The sequence below is a fragment of the Bidens hawaiensis genome, unplaced genomic scaffold (assembly GCF_021521415.1).
Source record: "Bidens hawaiensis isolate Kalapana, Puna unplaced genomic scaffold, B.hawaiensis_p1.1 tig00009543_1, whole genome shotgun sequence".
NCBI lineage: Eukaryota > Viridiplantae > Streptophyta > Magnoliopsida > Asterales > Asteraceae > Bidens > Bidens hawaiensis.
In genome coordinates this window covers 108,938-130,355 of record NW_027491711.1, presented here as the reverse complement: position 1 = coordinate 130,355, position 21,418 = coordinate 108,938, and the positions used below count along the sequence as shown (strand labels likewise).

General features: G+C 33.0%; 2 protein-coding genes across 2 annotated transcripts; both read right to left on the bottom strand.

Annotated features, from left to right (window-relative positions):
- Positions 1-8,434: 8,434 nt before the first annotated feature.
- On the bottom strand, positions 8,435-11,581 carry LOC143532797 (trehalose-phosphate phosphatase A-like). Its single transcript, XM_077027742.1, has 11 exons — positions 10,791-11,581; positions 10,557-10,697; positions 10,420-10,491; positions 10,244-10,342; positions 10,090-10,146; positions 9,892-9,993; positions 9,713-9,790; positions 9,554-9,623; positions 9,396-9,466; positions 8,690-8,782; positions 8,435-8,599 (listed from the first exon to the last, which is right to left on the bottom strand). Exons 1-11 carry the CDS (start codon positions 11,073-11,075, stop codon positions 8,549-8,551), a joined length of 1,119 nt encoding a protein of 372 aa, XP_076883857.1. The 5' UTR covers positions 11,076-11,581; the 3' UTR covers positions 8,435-8,548.
- A 3,835-nt stretch (positions 11,582-15,416) lies between these two features.
- LOC143532821 (E3 ubiquitin protein ligase RIN2-like) lies at positions 15,417-19,107 on the bottom strand. Its single transcript, XM_077027759.1, has 10 exons — positions 18,652-19,107; positions 18,502-18,579; positions 18,262-18,348; positions 18,067-18,188; positions 17,871-17,967; positions 17,516-17,779; positions 17,312-17,449; positions 17,153-17,220; positions 15,701-16,256; positions 15,417-15,586 (listed from the first exon to the last, which is right to left on the bottom strand). The coding sequence occupies exons 1-10, from the start codon at positions 18,910-18,912 to the stop codon at positions 15,530-15,532; spliced, it is 1,728 nt and encodes a 575-aa protein (XP_076883874.1). The 5' UTR covers positions 18,913-19,107; the 3' UTR covers positions 15,417-15,529.
- Positions 19,108-21,418: the final 2,311 nt, after the last annotated feature.

The following is a 21,418-nucleotide window of genomic DNA, read 5'->3' as shown; positions in this document are numbered from 1 at the left end:
GTAGGATATAAGTTTAAGTTATTTCAATTATATTATAGATAGCTTAGACTCAGTCAAGGCTATGGCCTTTAACCTTGAAATGATTTTCAAGAAACATTCACAAACAGTTTTCAATAAAACGTTACTTCAATAAGAAGTAATGTTATACAAAATTATATTTTGACGGGCATGTAGTAACTGGAAGAGGGATATCATTAGTAGACTCTTCTTGTCTAAGGTAAGTAATTCGTACAAATCTCAATCAACCGCGGGACCCGTTTACTTACCTGGAGAAGTTTACCAACGTGATAGACTCTATTAGGCCAAAGCATGCTATATCAAACGTCACACAAAATACAATCATGATTTCAAAACATTCGTAAACCTGATCAAGGTTAAAACCAGACTTATGGTCTGCAGTCTAAACAAAATACACCAACAAGGTGATCATTCAAACCTATTTGTTATAGGTTGACAATCTTTTACAATCAAGAAGGTTTATCTGACAATAACACCGACTGTACAGGTGAATACGTTAAACCTTTATAAACAGCCAAACATATTTATACTCTATAAGATAGACAGGTTGTTTGTCTTATTGAGTCAGTCAACTATTTGCATGAGATTACGTGATCTCTAAAACATTGTAATACAAATTAGAGAATAAACCAACTCAGACCAAATACACATGTGTCTGGATCCAAACATAACCGTTAAGCCTAAAAAGTCAAAGGCTACGTGGCCGCGGGCTAATGGTCATATATAGTTTCTCCGGTATGGGCTATGTGGCTCGGAGACTTGTGTGTGTGTAGGGCAGTGTCACACACACCAGATATAGCAATATATCTGCTGAGCTTGTCAAGAAAACTATATTTGTATTATGATTGTTATTTATATGCTTTTAGAGTCATAACGATTCACCAGCACATAGCTGACATATTTTAATCCCACCTGCAGGTAACTAAGTTTGATGATTACTAGATACAAGGATTAGAGTCATCCCGGAGATAGAAGTTCGTGTACTTGATGGCTCAGTTTTTGATATATCAATCCTTGTAATATTTAATAACAATATTTTGTAAACTATCAACTTGGGTATTTAATTTCCAAGTAAATTTTCAATGTAAATTAATATTATATTAAACCTTTAAGTCTTCCGCTAAAATTAACCCATAACTCTGATACATTTATAAAACAGGTACCAACTATTGGTCACACTCCTAGACCCTAAGTCGGGGTGTGACATAATTCTCTCTAAAATTAAGATAAATGTTTGTATTATATCATGTGTTATATAATGGACGATTTCCCTTTCTCCATAATAGGGGTGTTCTTCGAGTTCGTTTTTCGGGTTTCGGGTTTTTCGGGTCGGGTTTTTTGGGTTTCAAAGTTTTAAATCTTGACCCGAAACCCAACCCAAATCTCTTACGGGTTTTTCGGGTTCGGGTAATTTGGGTTCGGGTTGGGTTAATCGGGTTTCGAGTATCCTAGAAAACAAACAAAACAAAAGAAAAAAAAACACAAAAAAAATAAATAAAAATTAAGAACGAAAATGGTAAAATTAAAACAACATATTCTTATTTGCTTAAAACAAAATAATTAAATAACAAACCAACATAGCTTGATAAAACAATTCAAAAGAAGAGTAAAACTAACTCGAGCCTTAATCATATTCAATCGGGCGTGATTTGGTTGTTCGATTTCGGTTGCTATTAGTAATAAACGGAAAACATAAATTAATAATAAACAATCGATCCATAATAGTTAGAATGACAACAGTCAATTAGAGCTAAATTATGATAACTTTAGTGGCTAAGACTTAGCTTATTATACATAAAAATATATTTAATTTTAAAACTAGAAGTTTATTCGGGTTGACCCGAAACTTATGAATCAAACCCTAGAACCAACCCAAATTACTTCGGTTCGGGTTTGGGTTAGTCTTTTATCGAGTTCGGGTTCTTCAGGTCGGGTTAGTTCAGGTTCGGGTATGAGTTTTTTCGGGTCGTGTTTCGGGTTTCGGGTAAAAGTGACAGCCCTACTCCATAAAATGGTAAATACAAAAACTGATTCAGCTTTTAATAAGTGTTTATTTGCCATAGTATGCATTTCTTTTATATTCATATCAAAATGAAGTATTCTAAGTTGCCATGTGAAATTGTTTTCATATGACACATCTAATACCTTATTATATGTATGATTCAACATTTAATTTATCTTAAAACGTTTTTGTCACGAATATTTAATTATATAGTATGATAAATATTAATTTTATTTTCTGTGATAGAAAAATAAATCGAATACGGTGTCAAGTTTACACCACAAAAATGAGAGGACGATTTAGGTGGATCAGTGTAAGTCAATTAGCACGTGGGTCAGTGATGTATGTATGCACACCAAGCAGTTTGCGACAAAATGTGACAACTCAGATCGGGTCATCGGGCCCAATGTGTTCGTGTGGACCACAACTGCTTATCCACTCCATAAAAAGATATATGTATGTGGATAATATTATTTTGAAAAACTATTTTGAAAAACTTATATTATTTTTTAAGATTATAAATTGCATGGTGATTAGTATATTCATATTATTGTCAAAATACTTACATGCTTTTGTTCATTCATAAATTGTTAAAGAGGTAAAACTTAAAAGCCCATCATACAAAAGTCTCGGACAATTGATCAACGGGTATTGGAGAGAGCACTTAACACAAGTAGCGGTGTATGTTGTAAAACAAAAACATCGTACTAAGAGAGATTTCTCTTGTAACCAAGCTTCAGAGTAAGAATAAGTATTTGTTCGGCTTAACTAAGTCAAAGTTGAGTAAGACAATCTTATTTTTATTTTGCTCGGGTGAAGATGAGTTTCTATATATGTTTTTGACAGGGTGTGACATGTGGTTTTATGATGTAAGTGTTAGCCACCTTATGCAACTATCTAGTCACATTGATAGTGGCCTACCTTTGGCATGGACCACTCATTTGTACCATTTAAGACATTATGAAGCATTAAGTTTAGTGTGAGTGCCATGAGTTAGTGCAGGGGAAAGTTAAATATTTCAGGTTTCCAATGTATTCTGTTCCGCGGACAGCTAATAAATGTAGATGTTTCGTCAGTGCTGTGGCCATGGCATTATAGCAAATGTTATGTTGTGCCCATAGGGGGTGCAAATGAGCCGAGCTACTCGTGAGCTACTCGAGATTGGTTCGTTAAGAAGCTCGATCCAGGCGAGCTTAATCGAGCCCGAGCTCGAGCCTAAAAGTAAGCTCGTTTAATAAACGAGCCCGAGCCCGAGCCTCACTTATTAAGCTCGAGCCGGCTCGCAAGCCTAAACGAGCCTGTCATTTATGTAATTTTTTAAAATATATATTTAATAATTGTTAACTAAGATACATAATTTTATGAAAAAATAAATAAAAATAACTAAATAATATATATTATTTTATACATAAAATTATAATAGAAAAAAATATATAAAAACAACTATAATTATATAAAAAATAGTTGATATATAGTAAACGAGCCGAGCCCAGACCGAGCTCGAGCTTGAAAATCTACTCACAAGCCGAGCTCGAGCTTTGAAAATAGAGCTCGAAACGAGCCGAGCTCGAGCTCTGTGTAAGTTAAACGAGCCGAGCTCGAGCTCTGTGTAAGTTAAACGAGCCGAGCTCGAGCCTAGTCGAGCTCAGGCTCGGCTCGGCTCGTTTGCACCCCTATGTGCCCACATACCCGTTTGTTTGGACCAGAGACCATTCCTTTGGCCCGAAGAGGGTTCATGAGGCCCAATCCTTTAACGATGATTTACTAGGGCGACCCATGCTTTTGGCCCGTCGGGTTAGATCCAAAATTATGATCCATCGTGCTATAGAATATTGAGATGTTATCCCTTCTTTGAGTAAAGTGTCATTTTCGTTCTTGTGGTTTGGCAAATTAAGCGAATATAGTCCAGAAAGTTTATTTTTTGCATATGGAACATCCATGTTTTCTAATTCTTGCCAATTACTGAATTACATCCAAATCACTAACCCTGTTAAATTGAATCGTTAAGTCAGGGGTAGACATGTCTTTTTACTTTCTTTATTATTATATGAGTACAGTACAAACATCATCCCTGAAGTTTGCTCACATTTGCGAATTTCGTCTAAAAATATTTTTTTTCGCAATAAGACCCTCGATGTTTCCCAACCATTGTCAATTTCGTCCAAATTGTTAATTCAGTATAAATTCAACATTAACTCAAGGGTGTTACTGTCCGTTAACATGTTTGTTTACAATAGTTATTATTACACTAAGCTAAACCTTTTATATGACTAAAAATAAAAAAAAGAATAAATAAATGGATGCTATATTGGATTCAAACTTAGTAATCGTGAGATGTTATATATGCCATCGTACAAACACATACTAATAATAATAATAATAATAATAATAATAATAATAATAATAATGTAAACAAACATGTAAAAGGACAATAACACCCCTGAGTTAACGTTGAATTTAGACCGAACTAACAATTTGGATGAAATTAGTCACGGTAGGGAAAAATCGAGGGTCTAATTGCGAAAAAAAAATAGACAAAATTCGCAAATGTGTCCAAACTTCATGGACGATTTTGGTCCTTTATTCATATAATAAAGAAATAATGAAAAGACATGTCTACCCCTGACTTAACGATTAAATTTAACAAGGTTGGTGATTTGGATGTAATGGACAAGAATTAAAAAACGTGAATGACACATATACAAAAAATAAACTTTTTAGACTAAATTTGCATTATTCGTCAAATCAGAAACACGAAAATAACACTTTACTCCCCTTCTTTAGTAATATACACATCTTTTCAAAATAACATTGAATATAAAATAAGTTTCTAAAAGTAGTTATTATACTATTTTATTTAGAGAAATAAAAAATATATAAACTGTTTAATTCCTTCTTCTCTGTTGGTCAGCCTTTTAGCCTTTTAGGCTTCAATTGAACTTAAAATCATCTTAGTTTTGAACACCTCCCACCCCTTTTTTATCATCTAAAAGTCACTTTTTACAGTATCAAAATCCTAACTCTAATTCCGATATGCCGGTTCTAAACAAAATGTTACAAGCCAAGTTTAATTTTAAAAAAGTAAGGCTGAACTAAGCCAAGTTTAAGCTTTATAAATTTAAAAGATTTGGGCTCAAGCATTATCGGGCTAGTAGCTCAACATCAAACTGGATCTAACTCGTTAACACCTCTAAAATTAATCTGTTATTCATATATGGCAGTTCATTTCTTAAGATATTTGTACACTAAGTGTGTTTTGCGTAATACACAACAAAGAAGGAGAATAAAAACATTTTTATCCAGAATTAGAAGTATGGTGCATATATCAACTTGTTTGACTAGAAAAGTTGCAACTAGAAAAATGTAAAATGATACAAAAACAAAAAACAAAATAAAAAGCCACAATAGTAAAACACGGTTATATCACACTACGCTCAAGACGAGGTATATGTGACGAATAGATACATACAGTGATGAATTCAGTAATTTTATATTTGGTGTGCGGACAAAAATGGATAAGGTTAAAGCATGTCAAGTAAAAACATTATATATTATATATTATATAACATGAAAAGTTTAGCAAGCTTGTTTTACACTAATCAAATGATTCACAAAACCAAAGCGTAACAAATACATGGAATTAAGTATATAACAAACTAACTAGTAGAAAATAGAAGAAAAATATGTCACTAATCTTTTTGTGCTTAATTCAACTCATAGTCATCTGCAATTCTATAAAGTATGATAAATTAAATAAAAAAAATTCACTATATATTTTAATTTCATATTTCAAAACTAAATTGTTACTTTTATCAAACCATAGAATAATATTTTTCAAAACCATAAGTTATAGAAATACAATAATCAAATAAGAAATTAGTGGGGGTGGTGGTCCAATGGTAGAGACAAAGTCTCTTAACACCAAGGTCTTAGGTTTAAATCCCACTACCAGCAAAGAAATTTACATTTAAAAAAAAAAAAAAAAAGAAGTTAGTAGATATAGTTTTCTCAAAAGCATCAATTGGTTTGTGATGGCCCATCTTAGAAAACAGATGGGGCCTTGATTAGATTTAAAGAAAAACACTAGGGCCGTCTAAATCGCTCGCCGCTCGTTTGGAATTTGCTCGGAAAATACTCGCTCATTTTTTCGCTTGATTGTAAACGAGCCGCTCTGCTCGGTTCGGTTCGACTCGATTATTTTTAATTTATTTTTTATATAATTATATATGAACAAATATATAAATATATAGACAACACACATAAAATATAAGTATATAATTTTTTAAACCCTTTAAAATTTTGCTTATTCCGTTAATTTTATAGTTTTATTAGTTTGATTCAAGTTTTCAGAATACTAAAAGTTTGTTGACATATTCATTATATCTCACTTCAAACTTCTTTCTCCTAAAAATTTATAACCTATTATACGTTTGTCTAAAAACTACCAATTTGTTTACAAAATATATTATTTGCAGCCTTCAAACTTGTTTCGTATTGAAAATTTTTAAGTGAAAAAGAAATTAAAAAATGCTCGAAATCGCTCCATGTTCGATTGAAAAATGCTCGGTTCGATTTTTGGCTCGTTTCGTTCTTCGCTCAGTTCGGCTCGACTCGTGAACAACCCTAAAAAACACAGTCTACATTCTACACTAACTTCTTTTTATATTATAAATCAAAATTAATAAAAATAAAGCAAAGAAGATATAGGGGTCGGTTGGTGAACTAATGGCAAAGACAAGTTTTTTTAATTACCAAGAGATTAGGAGGTAGATGCTTCATGAAATTAAGTACGTATAATTGGTGAATCATAGAGCTAAAGAGTGAAATATTTATCTAGAGTTGAAAGTTTGGAGTATCAGGTTGTTTTGTTTGTCCGACATAGAATAGTTGGAACTCTTAACTAGAAAAGCATAAAATGATATAAAAAACACGCACACGCACACGCAGACAATAATACAATCCAAAAATAGTGAAACGCATATAATTGAAAAGAAGGCATTTGAATAATTTGGTTAGAGCTTTTGGGTCCATGTCTTCACAAAATAAAAGTTTGTGTTCTCACAACCAACGATACTAACTTTATCTTTTTATAATTGAATTTTATTATAAATATAAAAATATTTAAGCTAACTAAAAGCTTTGAAATGCCACTTAGCTTTGAATGCCACTGAGATAACGTAAGGTGAACATGTTGTAAGTGTGTTTGGCTAAACTTAGCTTCTTTTTTTTCTTTTTTTTTTTTTGTAAAGTTTTATTTGAATCGATATGTTTCATAAGATAGCTATAACTGAAAACGTATCATAACATATAAAGACGAAAATAAGATCTTCGTTAACAGACTAAAGTGTATTTGGATAATTCAGTTTATCAAATGCTTCAACTCTTTTTATCTGAGGTTAAATGTGGCATATGATGATATCAAAATACCTTATTTTCTTATAAAACTTTGTTTGACAAAGAAGAAATTATTGAAGATAGACTAGTCGTAATTGACAAATGGCATTGGATTTAATTGGGAATTATCCATAATCTTAATTTGACCTTTGCCCGAAGGGCACATATTAAAGAAGGGTTGTTTAATGGCTAGAGATTGATAAAGTGGAACCCGACACGAACTCAAAAACAATTATGCTTAAGCAACATAACATGACACGAATTTTCTTTAACTTAAGATATAAAAATAGTTTCAATTTAGCTTTTGACATAAATACCCGTTAAATATAAAAATAAGTCTCGCCTAAATGAAACCATAGGATTACCCATGACCAACAGTTTTAGCTAATTGTGTTAATGAGTCAACTCGAAACTAACTAAAACTCGCTTAAGCTAAACCACATTCGGGAACTTTGTTAGGTTACCCAGAACTATTTATTTATTTTTGTGATAGCTGATATTGATGGTAACTTAACCATGCAATTTGTCATTTCTTTAATCGGAAAGAAACTTTTATAACTAATGATATAATAAAGAGAGTATAAACTCAAAAGAATATAACTGATATAATAAAAAGATTAAGAGATAATCTTTACCGTGTGCCCTTCAGGCAAAAGTCAGATTAAATTTATGACTAATTCTCAAGTAAATCCATTGCCATTTGTCAAGCATGACCGGCCTTTTTTCAGTCTCTCAATCAAGTTCTATATGAAAATATGGTATTTTGAATAACACATCATATGTCTCATTTAACCTCAGTTAAAAGGAGTTGAAGCGTTCGATTAACTAAACCATCCAAATAATTGAAGAGTACAACTCATATAATAAAAAGATTAATAGATAATTAGAATGACCATAAATAATTACCAGTCCAGTAATTAGTTACATGGAGTTCATACTTAAATGGACAATTAAAGTTGCCATGAAAATTAATAAAGATTTACAGAAATATATAACTTTAAAAGAAAATAAAGATTTACAGTTGGCTGATAAGGGACTTTGGAGAAGTTCTCATTTCTACCAACTCCAATTCCTGTTGTATTATTATTCTCTATATAATATAATGTCATATAATCCTCCTTTTTCTGTGTCAAATCATGCAAGCATCTTCTTATGCATTACTAGCAAGTTGATAAATTCCATCACCTGTAATTTAAAAATAAATTTATATACTTTTTTTATTAATTTGACAAATTCACTTTTAAGCCCCAAATTTATAAGTTGATTTTAACAAACCTCTGATGGATCTCTGAGAGAATAATATGCATTGCTTTCTTTTGGGGCAGGAGTCACCAATATGCCATAACCACGATTATCCTCTCTTAGAAACTGTTTAATACGCGCATTTATTAAAACACGTTAGCATAACTCATTAGTTGTTTGGAACAACAAGATCACATATTCGGTATCAGGTCAAAACGGATAATTTAGTGTCAAATATGGTACTATAGTGACATTAGTTCAATAATAAAAGGATAATTTAGTGTCAAATATGGTACTATAGTGACATTAGTTCAATAATAAAAGTTTTTCGACACAATGATTATAGGTGTATGCAAGCCAAGCCGGCTCGTCAGCAAACTCAAGATTGGCTCGTTAAAAACTCAAATCGAACCAAAGCTTAAACAAGCTCGAGCCCATGCTTCACTTATCAAGCTCAAGCTAGCTCACAAGCTAGAGAATAAATGTAATAAATATATATATTTATATAATAGTATTTAATATATAAAATTAATTAAAAATGTATATAATAAACGAGCCGAGATCGCGTATGGAGAAACGACTTACGAGACAAGACTGGGCTTGGCTCATTTACATCTCTAACGATGATTTAGGATTACCAATACTTTCGGGCTGCTTTCAACCCGTTTGACCTTTTCTTCTATATGTATTTTTGTTGACCCGCTCATAAGTAAATGGCTATTATGATTAACAGATGTACCTTGAATGCATCTTCATCAGTTCTGTCATCCCCTACATATATAGGGAGCACATCATCACAACTACTTAAACCTGCAAAGACAGCATCCTCGTTCAGATATTATGATTTATAAACAATTTTATTAAAGAAAATAAAACTCAAACTGGAACTTCACTAACTGAGTGATTCGAGTAAGAACTCCACAGCCTTCCCTTTGTCCCATTTAAGCACAGGGCGAATCTCTAAAACCTAAGTATTGGCATTGACAAAATATAATGAAAATTTGAGGAAAAACAAGTTAAGAAATACTATTAAAATTATACCCAGTTTCTTCATACCATTCGTCCATGTGTCAATCTCAGACGCGGATAGTGTTTCAAAGTGTCTTGGACATATTGTGCTACTATATACCAATTCTGTACTCATGAAAACGTGAAATAATTTGTTTTAAAAATCATTTTTTAACTAATATACTACAGTCGGAAAGGAAGGAAAATAGTCAATATACTGACTGTACCTTCTCATCTACATTACGGTAGTGCACCGATACACAGAACTTGTTGTCTTCAACTTTCGCTCCTTCTATGTTTTTGGTTATCTCAACAAGGGCCACAAAAACCTGCTTCAAACATATACACACCATTAATATTGTGTGGGTGTATACATAGTGTGCTTGTGTGTGATACAAAATTGAAAATAAGTTTGAACTATGAACCTCATTGATCATTGGTAGAAATTCACTAGCTGGCTGGTACAAGTTTCCTTCATTGATCTATGTTCAATAAAATAACAATATTTAGATTATATGACCTAAAGATATGAAGAAATGATGATATATATGGTTATGCAAATATATTAATATTTGCTACCTCAGTAGTATGATCAGCTGGAGAATGAACGGGACCCATTATGTCCATCCCGTGACTACCGGCATAATATAGTTCTTTCAGTCCTACAAACTTGCGTACCTGAAAAAAGATACATTTAAGTATCCAACTGGAAACATTAATTAAACTTTTGGTAAAGCAAAATACTTTAAAAGTACCTTTTCGCAGCTTCTGCCACTAATAATTGCTGTTGGAATGCATTTTGCCACATTTCTCACAGCCGCACGCATCTGTTATAAAACAGGGTATTAAACATAACTCAAAATTAAGATAACTAAAATATTTAGAATCTCACAGCATTAGACATGAAGGCGTGATCTGGATTGTCCACAATCGGGGATAACGTCCCATCATAATCTAGAAACAAAGCAATCTTCTTTCCTTTTGCATTATTCACAATCTGTTCAATAGATGAAAGTGCAGACGGATACTTTATCTGCACAACAAATAATTAAAATAACTTTTAAAATCTAGTTTTACGTCAAGTACTAAACATGCTAATCAAGAGCATGATAAGAGAAACTAATACCATCCGGTTGCAGTAAGCAAGATCCACATCATTTGATGAAAAATCATTGCCATAATATTTAATTATGTTCCTTGGAGAAGAAGATTTCATGGCATCCAACCAGCTAGTAGAAAGAACATCATCAAGTAAACCAGGTTTTTTCCATGGAATTGTCAAAAAAGGGCCTTGAGTGAAGACTTCGGAAGACGAATACGGTAGCAATGATTCATGAATTCCTAATCTTGGTTTGCTAATTGGTATGGGATCAGTCAGTATGGGTGAAACATGATTAGATTTAAGATCCATCAAATCTCCAGAACAACTGTTTGATAGATTTAATTAGAATGCATACATGAAAGAAACTTAATATGGCTATTTAGATAGTTAAAACAATAACATTGCCTGTGTTGAAAGATATACACTAAAAATAAGATTTTTAAAGCAATTCTTGATTTGTTTCTCAATATATTTGGTAAAAGTTAAAACATCACCACAAATAGAAGCTGGCTGGACACAAAGACAAGAGCACATGGTGGGGACTTGAATGTTAGAAAGAACAAATTATGGTCCAATGTATGGGAAGCATTAAACAGGACAAGTATGCATGGCAACAAAACTGATGAATCATAGCTTGCTAACTAAAGACCCAGTGTATCAATATCACATACAACCAAGCAAGCATATACAGAGCTGTCTGAACATGACTAGTCAATGTAGTTAGAATAATGCACATTCACATCAAACTCTTACTAACTTATAGTTATATACTTTCGTTTCTTTATTCGTCTGTTAAATATTGCATTTAACAAGGAAATACAGTAACATACAAATTAAGGGTTGACTGCATAAAGAAAACACCTATGACCACTGATTATTATTGTGAATGACATAATGAGCCAATGTTTAATCATATAGAGAAGGTGAACTGAACCTAGACAGCATACATCACACTCAAATTCAGACAAGTAACAAATGAGTCCAGACAACAGTATTAAACACACACATACACAAATAAAATAAATTAAGAAAAACGATCAAGCAATCAAATCAAACCATGCTTGCTCTGTTCAAAACATAGAATCCATTTTCAAGATGCAAACAGAACTTTCTGCAATGCAATGAAAAGGAAACTGTAACTCCTAACTACATATTAGGGGTGTGCACGGTTCGGTTTTGGAATTAAACCGAACCAAAAACGGAAACTTTGGTTTTTGAATATCTGAAAATCGTTCGGTTTCAGTTTCGGTTTAGGTTTAGGTTTTTTGGATTTCCATTTTTTGGGCCCATAAAGAAATTTGACCCAAAATCATGAATTTGGGCCTAAACTATTTCGTAAATTAACAACTAATTGATATTATACAATAGACATTTAAGCTAAACTATGCAGTCGATGATATATCGGTTATCGGTCCCTTGGTAAAATAACATTGTAAAATATTGGTCCTGATATTATCGGTGATATTGACCGCTATATCACCGATTTTCCCAATATCAGTTCTTTAAGTCTTTATCATCAATTTCCGGTGTTTAATGCTAGTGTTTTAAGTCTTAATCAGTTCCCACATGCTACTATTGTTAGCATTTTGTAAGTTGCAAAAGGTTAGTTTGTTAACGGTTGGAGAATATACTGAATTGTTTGTGTTATATTGCTATATATACAAATTCTGCATAATATTGGACTTACATATTTATTAAACTCTTATAAATTACTTAAAACAACAAAATGAAAGTCTATAATTTCTTTTCAATTCGATTTCTTCGATTTTATCACATGTGAAACCAAAACCGAACCGTCAGTTATTGTTTTGTTTCAGTTTTTCCGGTTTTATGCACACCCTTACTACAGATTCATGAAGTTTATAAAACCTCAATTATTATATAACTTAAATCATGATTTCATGAACAACTCCACAATAAGAAGATCAAATACAGTAATTTCAATCGTACGGAATCAAAATCAAATTCAAATTCAAAACATGATGATGAATGACGTAACGAAGAATGAGAATGAAGCAGCATTACCTTCGTCGTTCGATCGAATTGAGAATTACAGAAACCCTAGGGGATATAGATATAGATAGATACAAAACGTGTATGTATACGTACGGAGATGAAGAGCAGAAGAGAATGAGAGGGTTAAGGTAGGGGTTTATATAGGGTGTAAAATGTAATTTAAGTGGGCGCGTGAAATGAAATGGAATAATAGAAGGTGACGTAATGACACGCGGAATAGAAGGGATCTGACGGGGCCATGAGTGTGGTTACAGCTGGAATTTGGCGTGCGTCGGTGACGGTTATAAAGTGTGATGGGGTTACTAATTATAGAAACGTTTTCTTACTATTAATGTTATAATAAAGTTTAAAAGATGACGCATGAGTCGACAAAGCTTAAAATGGAAAGGTTTTCATTTTTTATGTTAAATGTTCATGAAACTAACCTTTATTTTAAGGATTCTTTGTATCACAAGTTTTAGTATATAGATTACTACTGTAACTACTTAATTATTGTATTGTTTAAAAAGTATTATGCCCCCACGTCGCGGTGGGGGCGTAAAATCGTACCAAATAACATCCATGTCACACCACCGTTAATGACCACCATCACCGGAAAAAACACGTATAAAGAAAGAAATAAAAAAAATTAAACCCAACGAAAATTAAACGTAAAACATTGAACCACACACGTAAAACGTAAAACATAAAAAACAATAACTAAGTCAATCTAAGACTTGCGTGTTACAACAGGCCCGTGATACGGGAAAATTAGGCGTAAAAACATTAAATCACACAAACACACACGTTGCGACGTGTTAATTTGCAAAATTTAGACCGAAACGTAAAACGTAGAATTTGTAAAAGATTAAAACTATATTGGACAAAAGTTAAAAGTGAAAAATGTTGGGATTAAATTGTAAAACATGTTAAAGTATTGGGTTAAAAGTAAAGTATTAATAATAAAAAAAATGTAAAAGAAAAACCAAAAATGGGTACAACCCACCAAAGCCCAAGGTACAAATTATGATGCATACTTGAGTTGCTAATTGTGTGTGTGTGTGTAGTATGTTTAATACATTACCAATCGAAGAAGATTATTGTGAGAACTGCATAATATGTAAGCTACATGATACATAGATAAATTAAATTGATAGTTGTGTAAGAGACTACAGCGTCGACTTATTTGTAACAACTAAAATAAAATATACATGCTTAAACAAAAAATATAAAATAAGAGGCTAAACTTCCTCTTTGTTTTATATTTGTTTTAATAAGTGCTTATGTTTATACTATTGAATAATCGATCAATATTATTAAGATCATAACCCGATATTTATAGGGAGAGAGTTATAATGAATATACACATGGAAATAATATATCTAATAATACATGGAACACTTAAATTGAATCTAAAAGTATCAAGCGGGTGTCGTAGAAGACTTTTCGTAAAGATATCTGCATACTAGCTTTGTACTTCTTGCAAAATGAATGATATTAACTAGATGTGTGTAACTGGTATCAAACCCACGCGTGTTATGGCAAACAAGACAAGAAAAATTAAAATGTCCGAAACTTTATGATATTAGCGTACCCAGAAAGAACATAGAGTATATCTCCCTCCCTCCCTTCACTTTGTTACGCAATTTCTAACAGCTCCAGTAAAATTAAGTTTGATAATAGTTAATTAGATCTACAAGACATTTGAGTTTAATTTAGCAAACACGTTGAACAATCAAATAATAAATTAGCGCATACTGTTTTAAGATAACCAGCAAAATTAAGTACAGTTGCTAATGCCAAAACATTGTTTCACTCTTGCAATAAAAGAAACTGCAATTTGACTGAATTTAAGCCAGAATTAATGTTATGTTCTACCAAACTTTTTAGTATTTTAAATATACACGATCATCTTTATTTGCAATAGTAACAAAATGTGAACTCAGTTGGGTAAGCCCTTCATCCAACAGCCAAGTCTCTACTCTCTATTAGTCAATTTCCGTTGGTGATGAGCATGATTCGATTGAACAAAGTAATCCAGATACTGACCAGAGTCACCAGTCCGGTTTGGTTAAGCATGTTCAGGATATTAAGGAATCTGGGTTTGGTCTGGTCAAAGTAAAACCAAACCCAGATTCCTTAATATCCTGTTTGGTTAAGCATGTTCAGGTTTAGGTCCCAGTAAAAACTAAAAGATGTAACATATTGGCATCAAAAGTTCATATTGGGTCTTATCCAACCCCAGACCAACACAACCTGAAAAGACCGAGACTGGCCCGCACACTTCTGATCCAATCTTCGGTTTTGATTTTTCTATAAATTTCAGGCTTGGCTTCGATCCAGTTTTAACCGACACACGCCCTAATTTCATTTAAGTATTAGCGGGAACAGCTACAGTCCTAAGCCCCCAACCAAATCTAAAAGACCAAGTATTAAATGTATTACAACAGTTAGAGGTGGTAGACCTTCAACTTAAACTATTATTATTATTATTATTGTTGTTGTTGTTGTTGTTGTTGTTATTCAAACTTTAGTATCTTCATACATCCCCACCTTTATGGTCCACAAGAGGCAAGACAATCTGAGTTGTAAACCATAATGTCCCTCTCACATTAATAAATAAAAATATTAATTAATTTAAAGTCTAAAACACAAAACAACAAGGGGTTATATAGTTGATCAACCTTATTCTGTGTAGACCCATTCTATATACATTACAGTAAATCTTACACTGTCTGCCACCAAAGAACAAACCTTTTTTATCGGACTCAAATATGAAGAAGATTATTCACACTAACCGAAACCGAATTTGTTCGCTGCAAATCCTGCACATTTCAAACCAATTCAGCTATCACAAGAAAAATTTGAGAAAAACAAACAAAACAAAAGGTCAAAATGAAGACCCAAAAAATTGACTTCAGAACGAAAAGAAACGTTACCCGTAATATTAATTCATCTGGGACATGAGGAAGCACTTCACGAACAGTTTCCGCCATTGCAAGTAAATGTGACAGGTCATCGTCTGAAACGCGCGGGGTAGTTGTAACGTGGGGACCACCAGCATGTCCCCGATGTCTTAGACTACTGGTGGAAGGATTGATTGAGGTAGATGTGCTAGCCTGAGACGGGTTTATAGGCCACAGATTCCATGAAGAATCTTCAAGGGCAGATTGGGCATATGTTTCACCAACAGCTGCAAGATGCCTCATCATCATCTGGACTCTTCCTAAACCCGCGGGTCGGGTAGCTGTAGATGGGTCTGACCCATCGAACCCCAACCAACCCGATTCGGGTCCTAAAGGGGTTTGAATTTGATTTGGAACTACACCTGTAGGAACATCTTGGGGTTCAAGTGTAGAGCTTAGCTGGCGGGCAAGTTGTTCGTCACTAGAAACGTCTCCAGAACGAGGTACAGCATTTTCTTCACGTGTGTTTACAAAGAGCGGTTTTCGACAAGTGGGACAGGAATAATTGTCACTTAGACCTTGGTCTAACCTGATATCAGCATGCCACCTCAGCATATTTAATCATAACATAATGTAGGCTGTCTAAAAGGCTCACGACTTGTGGCTTGCTAGAAAAAAGCTCGCTGGAAATCAGCTCTTTTGCAAGCAAGCCGAGCCGAGCCGGGCCGAAGCCAAAGTAAGCTCCGCTTGTTGGTTCGCTTATTAGTCTCGTTTAAAGTAAAGCCCAAATTTTGATGCATACAAATTATAACCAAAATTTTAATATAGGGTTTGGATCCTTTCAAAACCCTAAAAAATTTAAGAATTTCAAGAACTCCTAACAGCCTATTTTTTCATTTTATATATTTAATATTATTTGAGGGTAGTTTTGTCATTTATTATATGTAACTTTGCAATCACGTATATGTAATCACAAGTTTACATATGTGTAGTAACCAAATTACATATATGTTTAATAACCAATTTACATAGTTGTCAATTTAAGTTTGCATATAATAAATTACCTACCCGCAGATAATATTAAATATATCAAACAAATAAACAAAACGACTAGTAAAGTACTAAAGTTCTTTTATTTTTTTGGAAGTTCTGAAATGGCCCGATCGTTTTAAAATATGTGTGTGGAAATAACATTTTGTAGTTTACTAATTATGCATTATGTGAATGTTAAAAACACTAATTTTTTTCCCCTTTCATATATCAATATGTGTACGAATATAAAATTAATTTAAAAAAAAAAAAAAAAACAAGTTGGCTTGACAAGCCATGAGCTGGCTCAAGTTATTTGCGAGCCAAGCGCATGCTCAACATTTCAGCTCATTAAAGTAAATGAGCCATGCCCAACCTAGCTCGGCTTGTTTACAATCCTTGTCATAATGAGATAGCAACTTTAATAAGGAAAAAAAAAGCATATGTGACTATTACCAAGATCTCAGACATGAAAGATGAAACAGATGATTACACGAGAGCTTCTTTGCCTTGGCCATTGGTTCCTGAATTTAGACAGTATGTAAAAATATTTAACGACAATATGCATCAGATAGCACTTTAAATAAAACAACAAAACCAAACTTAAATTATTACCCGACAAATTGCACATTCATCATCATAAGTTTGTATCTCTTCAGATGTCGCGTCAGGTAGAGCCCCATGAAGTGTTCTCAAAGCTATCCTCAACTTAATAAACCCTCTGACGCGCTTTGCAACCGCACTTAACAGAGCCTGCCTATGACATAAAATTAATATTTTCTAAAAACACATAATACATGAAAGTATTAAAGAGCTTACACGTATATTTAGGAAAAGAACTGCATCTACAAGATGGAATGTCATGCCATGAAGCCGCCAAATATACACATAATGACCAAGAGCCATTAACAAAGTCATAATATCTAGAACAAAATCAAAATTCCTTAAAATAACACTCTTCCATTCCCACAATGAGCCTGCTGCTGACATGTCCAAAAGCTTTGATATTTTGGAATTTGTTGTGTTGCCTGCTGAGTGATGAAGACATACATCGAGCAGTTGAAAGCCATGAACCAAAATCGCCTAATCCAAATATAATGCAGACCAAAAAACTTATTAGTCATGTTATTAAAATTAACAAAAAAAAGAAAAGAATATGTATAAGTCAGTGTACCTGAAGTGTTTCGAAAGCTATACTAAGAGGTTCAAAGAATAATAACAAAAACAGAGATGATGGTATTTGTTGGTAGATGAGTAGGCACGTTCTTATCCTGCAAACAGTAGTAAAGAATGTAGGAGACAAATAAGCATCAAAATGCTACAAAACAGAGTTAATGTGACATGAAATAGATATTTATTTGAGCAAATACCAGACTGCATCGACAGTGACAACCAGTAATAAAACAGAATATACACGGAAGTAAGTCCATGGAGTTGCAGAAGGAGATGCGTTCAACCATTCAAGGCGATCTCTGGCTAATGCTTGAAACATCTGTAAAAGAAAAAAAAATCACAAATAAACTCTAAAACAGCACTTTTAAAAAATAATAATTAAATAATAATACCTTCAAAGAGCACAATACAGTCAGCCATGTTGACCACAATCCTGCTTGAACTAGTGTTGGTGGGATTACCAATGGAAGAAATGTTCCCTGTGATGTTAACATTAAAAGTAAATCCAGAATGCTCATGAAGAATGACCATTACATTGTGTAGATAACATTGTTGATCAAACAGTCAGCATGATCTTAGTAAGCTACATAAATGCATAATATAGATATAATTCAAAAGATGCTACTATCTACCTTGTAGATAACATAATTAACTAATCGGTCCACCAATTTCCGAGATTCAGCCGCATTCAACTCAACAAAAAATATCGTCTGCATGAAGAAGTGCTTAACTACTTGTATTCAACTATATATGCATACATAAGATATAAAAAACCTGAATACCTTAAGACACAAGATGATGAGCATAAAAATGTTGAGAACAAAATTGACTACCAATGCAAATGTGGTATAAGAACTCAACAACAGTTCAAGTACTCGATTAGCAACACCAGGATGAAGAAGACTTTCACCCATCAATCCATCTGACTTCAGCTTCACATACGAAAGCTCCGACCAGTATTGAAGGCCTATAAAGCTCAACACTGTACAGACTGCCGAAACTGATACATAGCCCACACCCATGGGATACAAGGATAACTTCATCAGGGCAACAAAAGTTACACGATTTCATGAGACAAATACATGCATGATCTCGCTTAGCTTGTTAAATTCATGGAGAAGATAACAAACTATAACTTAGTTTGTACACCTCCCCCAAACCTTTCAAAGTAGCTCCTGTAATCAGATCTCAATATATGTAACCTGCATCAGAATAATTTGATATTAGTAGCCGATACATCAAAACAGCACTGTAGCATACTTCTAGTAAACATCATGATATGCCAACTCAATTGTGTAGGCCTTATTTCATAAAAGCGTTTACTTTTCGTTGCACAAACCTATACAATCACCTAATTTTCTCACTCCAGCCTCGTTTTAGCAGGTATGTGATGGTCCATTAACAAGGAGCATGAAGGTAATATCATGTTGTAGAACTATACTTGATTAGGCACATAGTCATTCAAGCAAACTGGAAATTGTGGCATTTGGTTAACTAGGTCAAATCTTCATGGACAGGACAATAGCAGTCATGCGACTATAAATACATGGGATAATATTGTAGAATAGTAACGAGGTTTCAAGTTTGTTCCAATTAAGTCACTCATACTTTTTTTTTTGTCTCAATTACGTTACTCAACTTTCAATTTTGTCTCAGTTAGGTCATTCAGCTTCCAATGAGTGTTCTAGTACTATCTTTTATACCTTCATATTATATGTTCATAAAAAACTAAAGCGTAACTAAAACCAACATTTTTTTTTTGTTGACTTAATTGGAACAGACTTAAACTTGGTTACTATTCTATCATGTTTTCCCTACATTTTTATATATACTGACTCCTTCAACCCGTTGTAAAAAAATGGGATTCTGTGTAATAAGCTTTTGATAACCCTAACACAATTCAATAAATGACAAAAGGTTAGAAGAAATTTCAAAGTGATCTAAGTAAACTGAATCGAAAACTTAACAGTGAGATAACTAAAAACCAATGATTAGAAAGCAGGCAGATGCAATAGCATCGAGTGCAAACATCAATCACAATCCAATTTAAAAAGTCAAAACAGTAACCTAGGAAATAGAAATACAGTTATCAATTGAGATCATATACAGATTTCTTCTTACATACAAGTAGAGAATAATAATAAGAAGAAGAAGAAGAAGCAGTCTTCCAGTGATGATAAGTATTATAACATAAAACTATACAATTCACAGTAGGATGTAAATGAATTGAATCCAAAACTTCTGGATCCAATTAAAAAAGTCAAACAGTAGCCTAGAAGCCCTAGGAATTGGAAATTAGAGGTAATTATTAGCTATGAAATAGAGACGATATGCAGATGTCCGTAAGCAGGAACTCAGGAAGGACGTATGTTGATGAACTGGTTGCATCTAGATTTGAAATTAGAATTAGGTACGAAAGAAAATTAAAATGAAGAGAACCTGTGTTTGTAGTGTTCATCGACGACGAGGGAAAATAGTCCGATCTTATGTTGTTGAGACGCAGCAGCAGATTGGGGCAAATAAATATTATTATTATTATTATTATTATTATTATTATTATTGCGGGAAAGGAAAGAGGGGAATATATTGAATTGAAATGATGCCTTGTTTGTTCTTCTTAACCCTAGGTACCAACTTCCTTCCTTCCTTCGGCCTACTTTCTTTTTCATGTCATCATTTCTTTCTTTCATATTAAATTAATATTATTAATTAATTTAACAACCATGTGTCAATCTAAATACAGTATACAGCTTATTATTCTTAAGATATATGTTACGAGTGATTTTTTCTAAGACGGGATGTTAAATTCGGCATTGTAAGATGACGGATCAAAAACAAAAGCTCAGAGGTATTTCAAAAATACTTTTTAGAACTACTGCTAATCTAAGTTTGCAAATAATTAGTAATTACTTGATCAATTTGGTTTTTGAAGGTTAGAAGTGGGTGGCTGGGTGCAAATCATAATTGAAGACAAAGTTTGCAAACAATTACAGTAAGATAATTTAATAATGTAATTACATAACTTGATGAATAGTGTTCGTATTGTTTGAAAAATAGCTAACTAGAAGTCAAGTCTCAGTATGACTGAATTCTTAGATGATTCAAGAGCGCTGGCTTGATTTGAATTAAATTCAAATTTCAATGATTTATATGTTAGTTTCTTTTTTCATTGTTCCATTGTTTTGATGATCTATTACTCGACTTCTCAAGTAGTTTATTGAACATTATTTTAATTGTAATTTGATTGTGTTGTACACTCGATAGTGTACTTTATTTTAATCTTGAAATGTTGATCACGCTTATTTTGTAGAAAATCGTAAGTTGGCATTGGTTTTTTTAGTTTTAATGATATTATAGAATGTCCTTTTACAAAGAATCAGTTGACGGAATCAAACTCCAAGTCATGGTCATAGGGAATTAGAGTTGTTTGTATAGTTCAAAGGTCGTTCAAACAAATTTAAAGGATAGCTCACTTGAAACTGACTCAGTTGTAAACAATATGTTATCTGATTTCAAGCATGATCCTCTCTCAGCTTAGTATAGCTCATG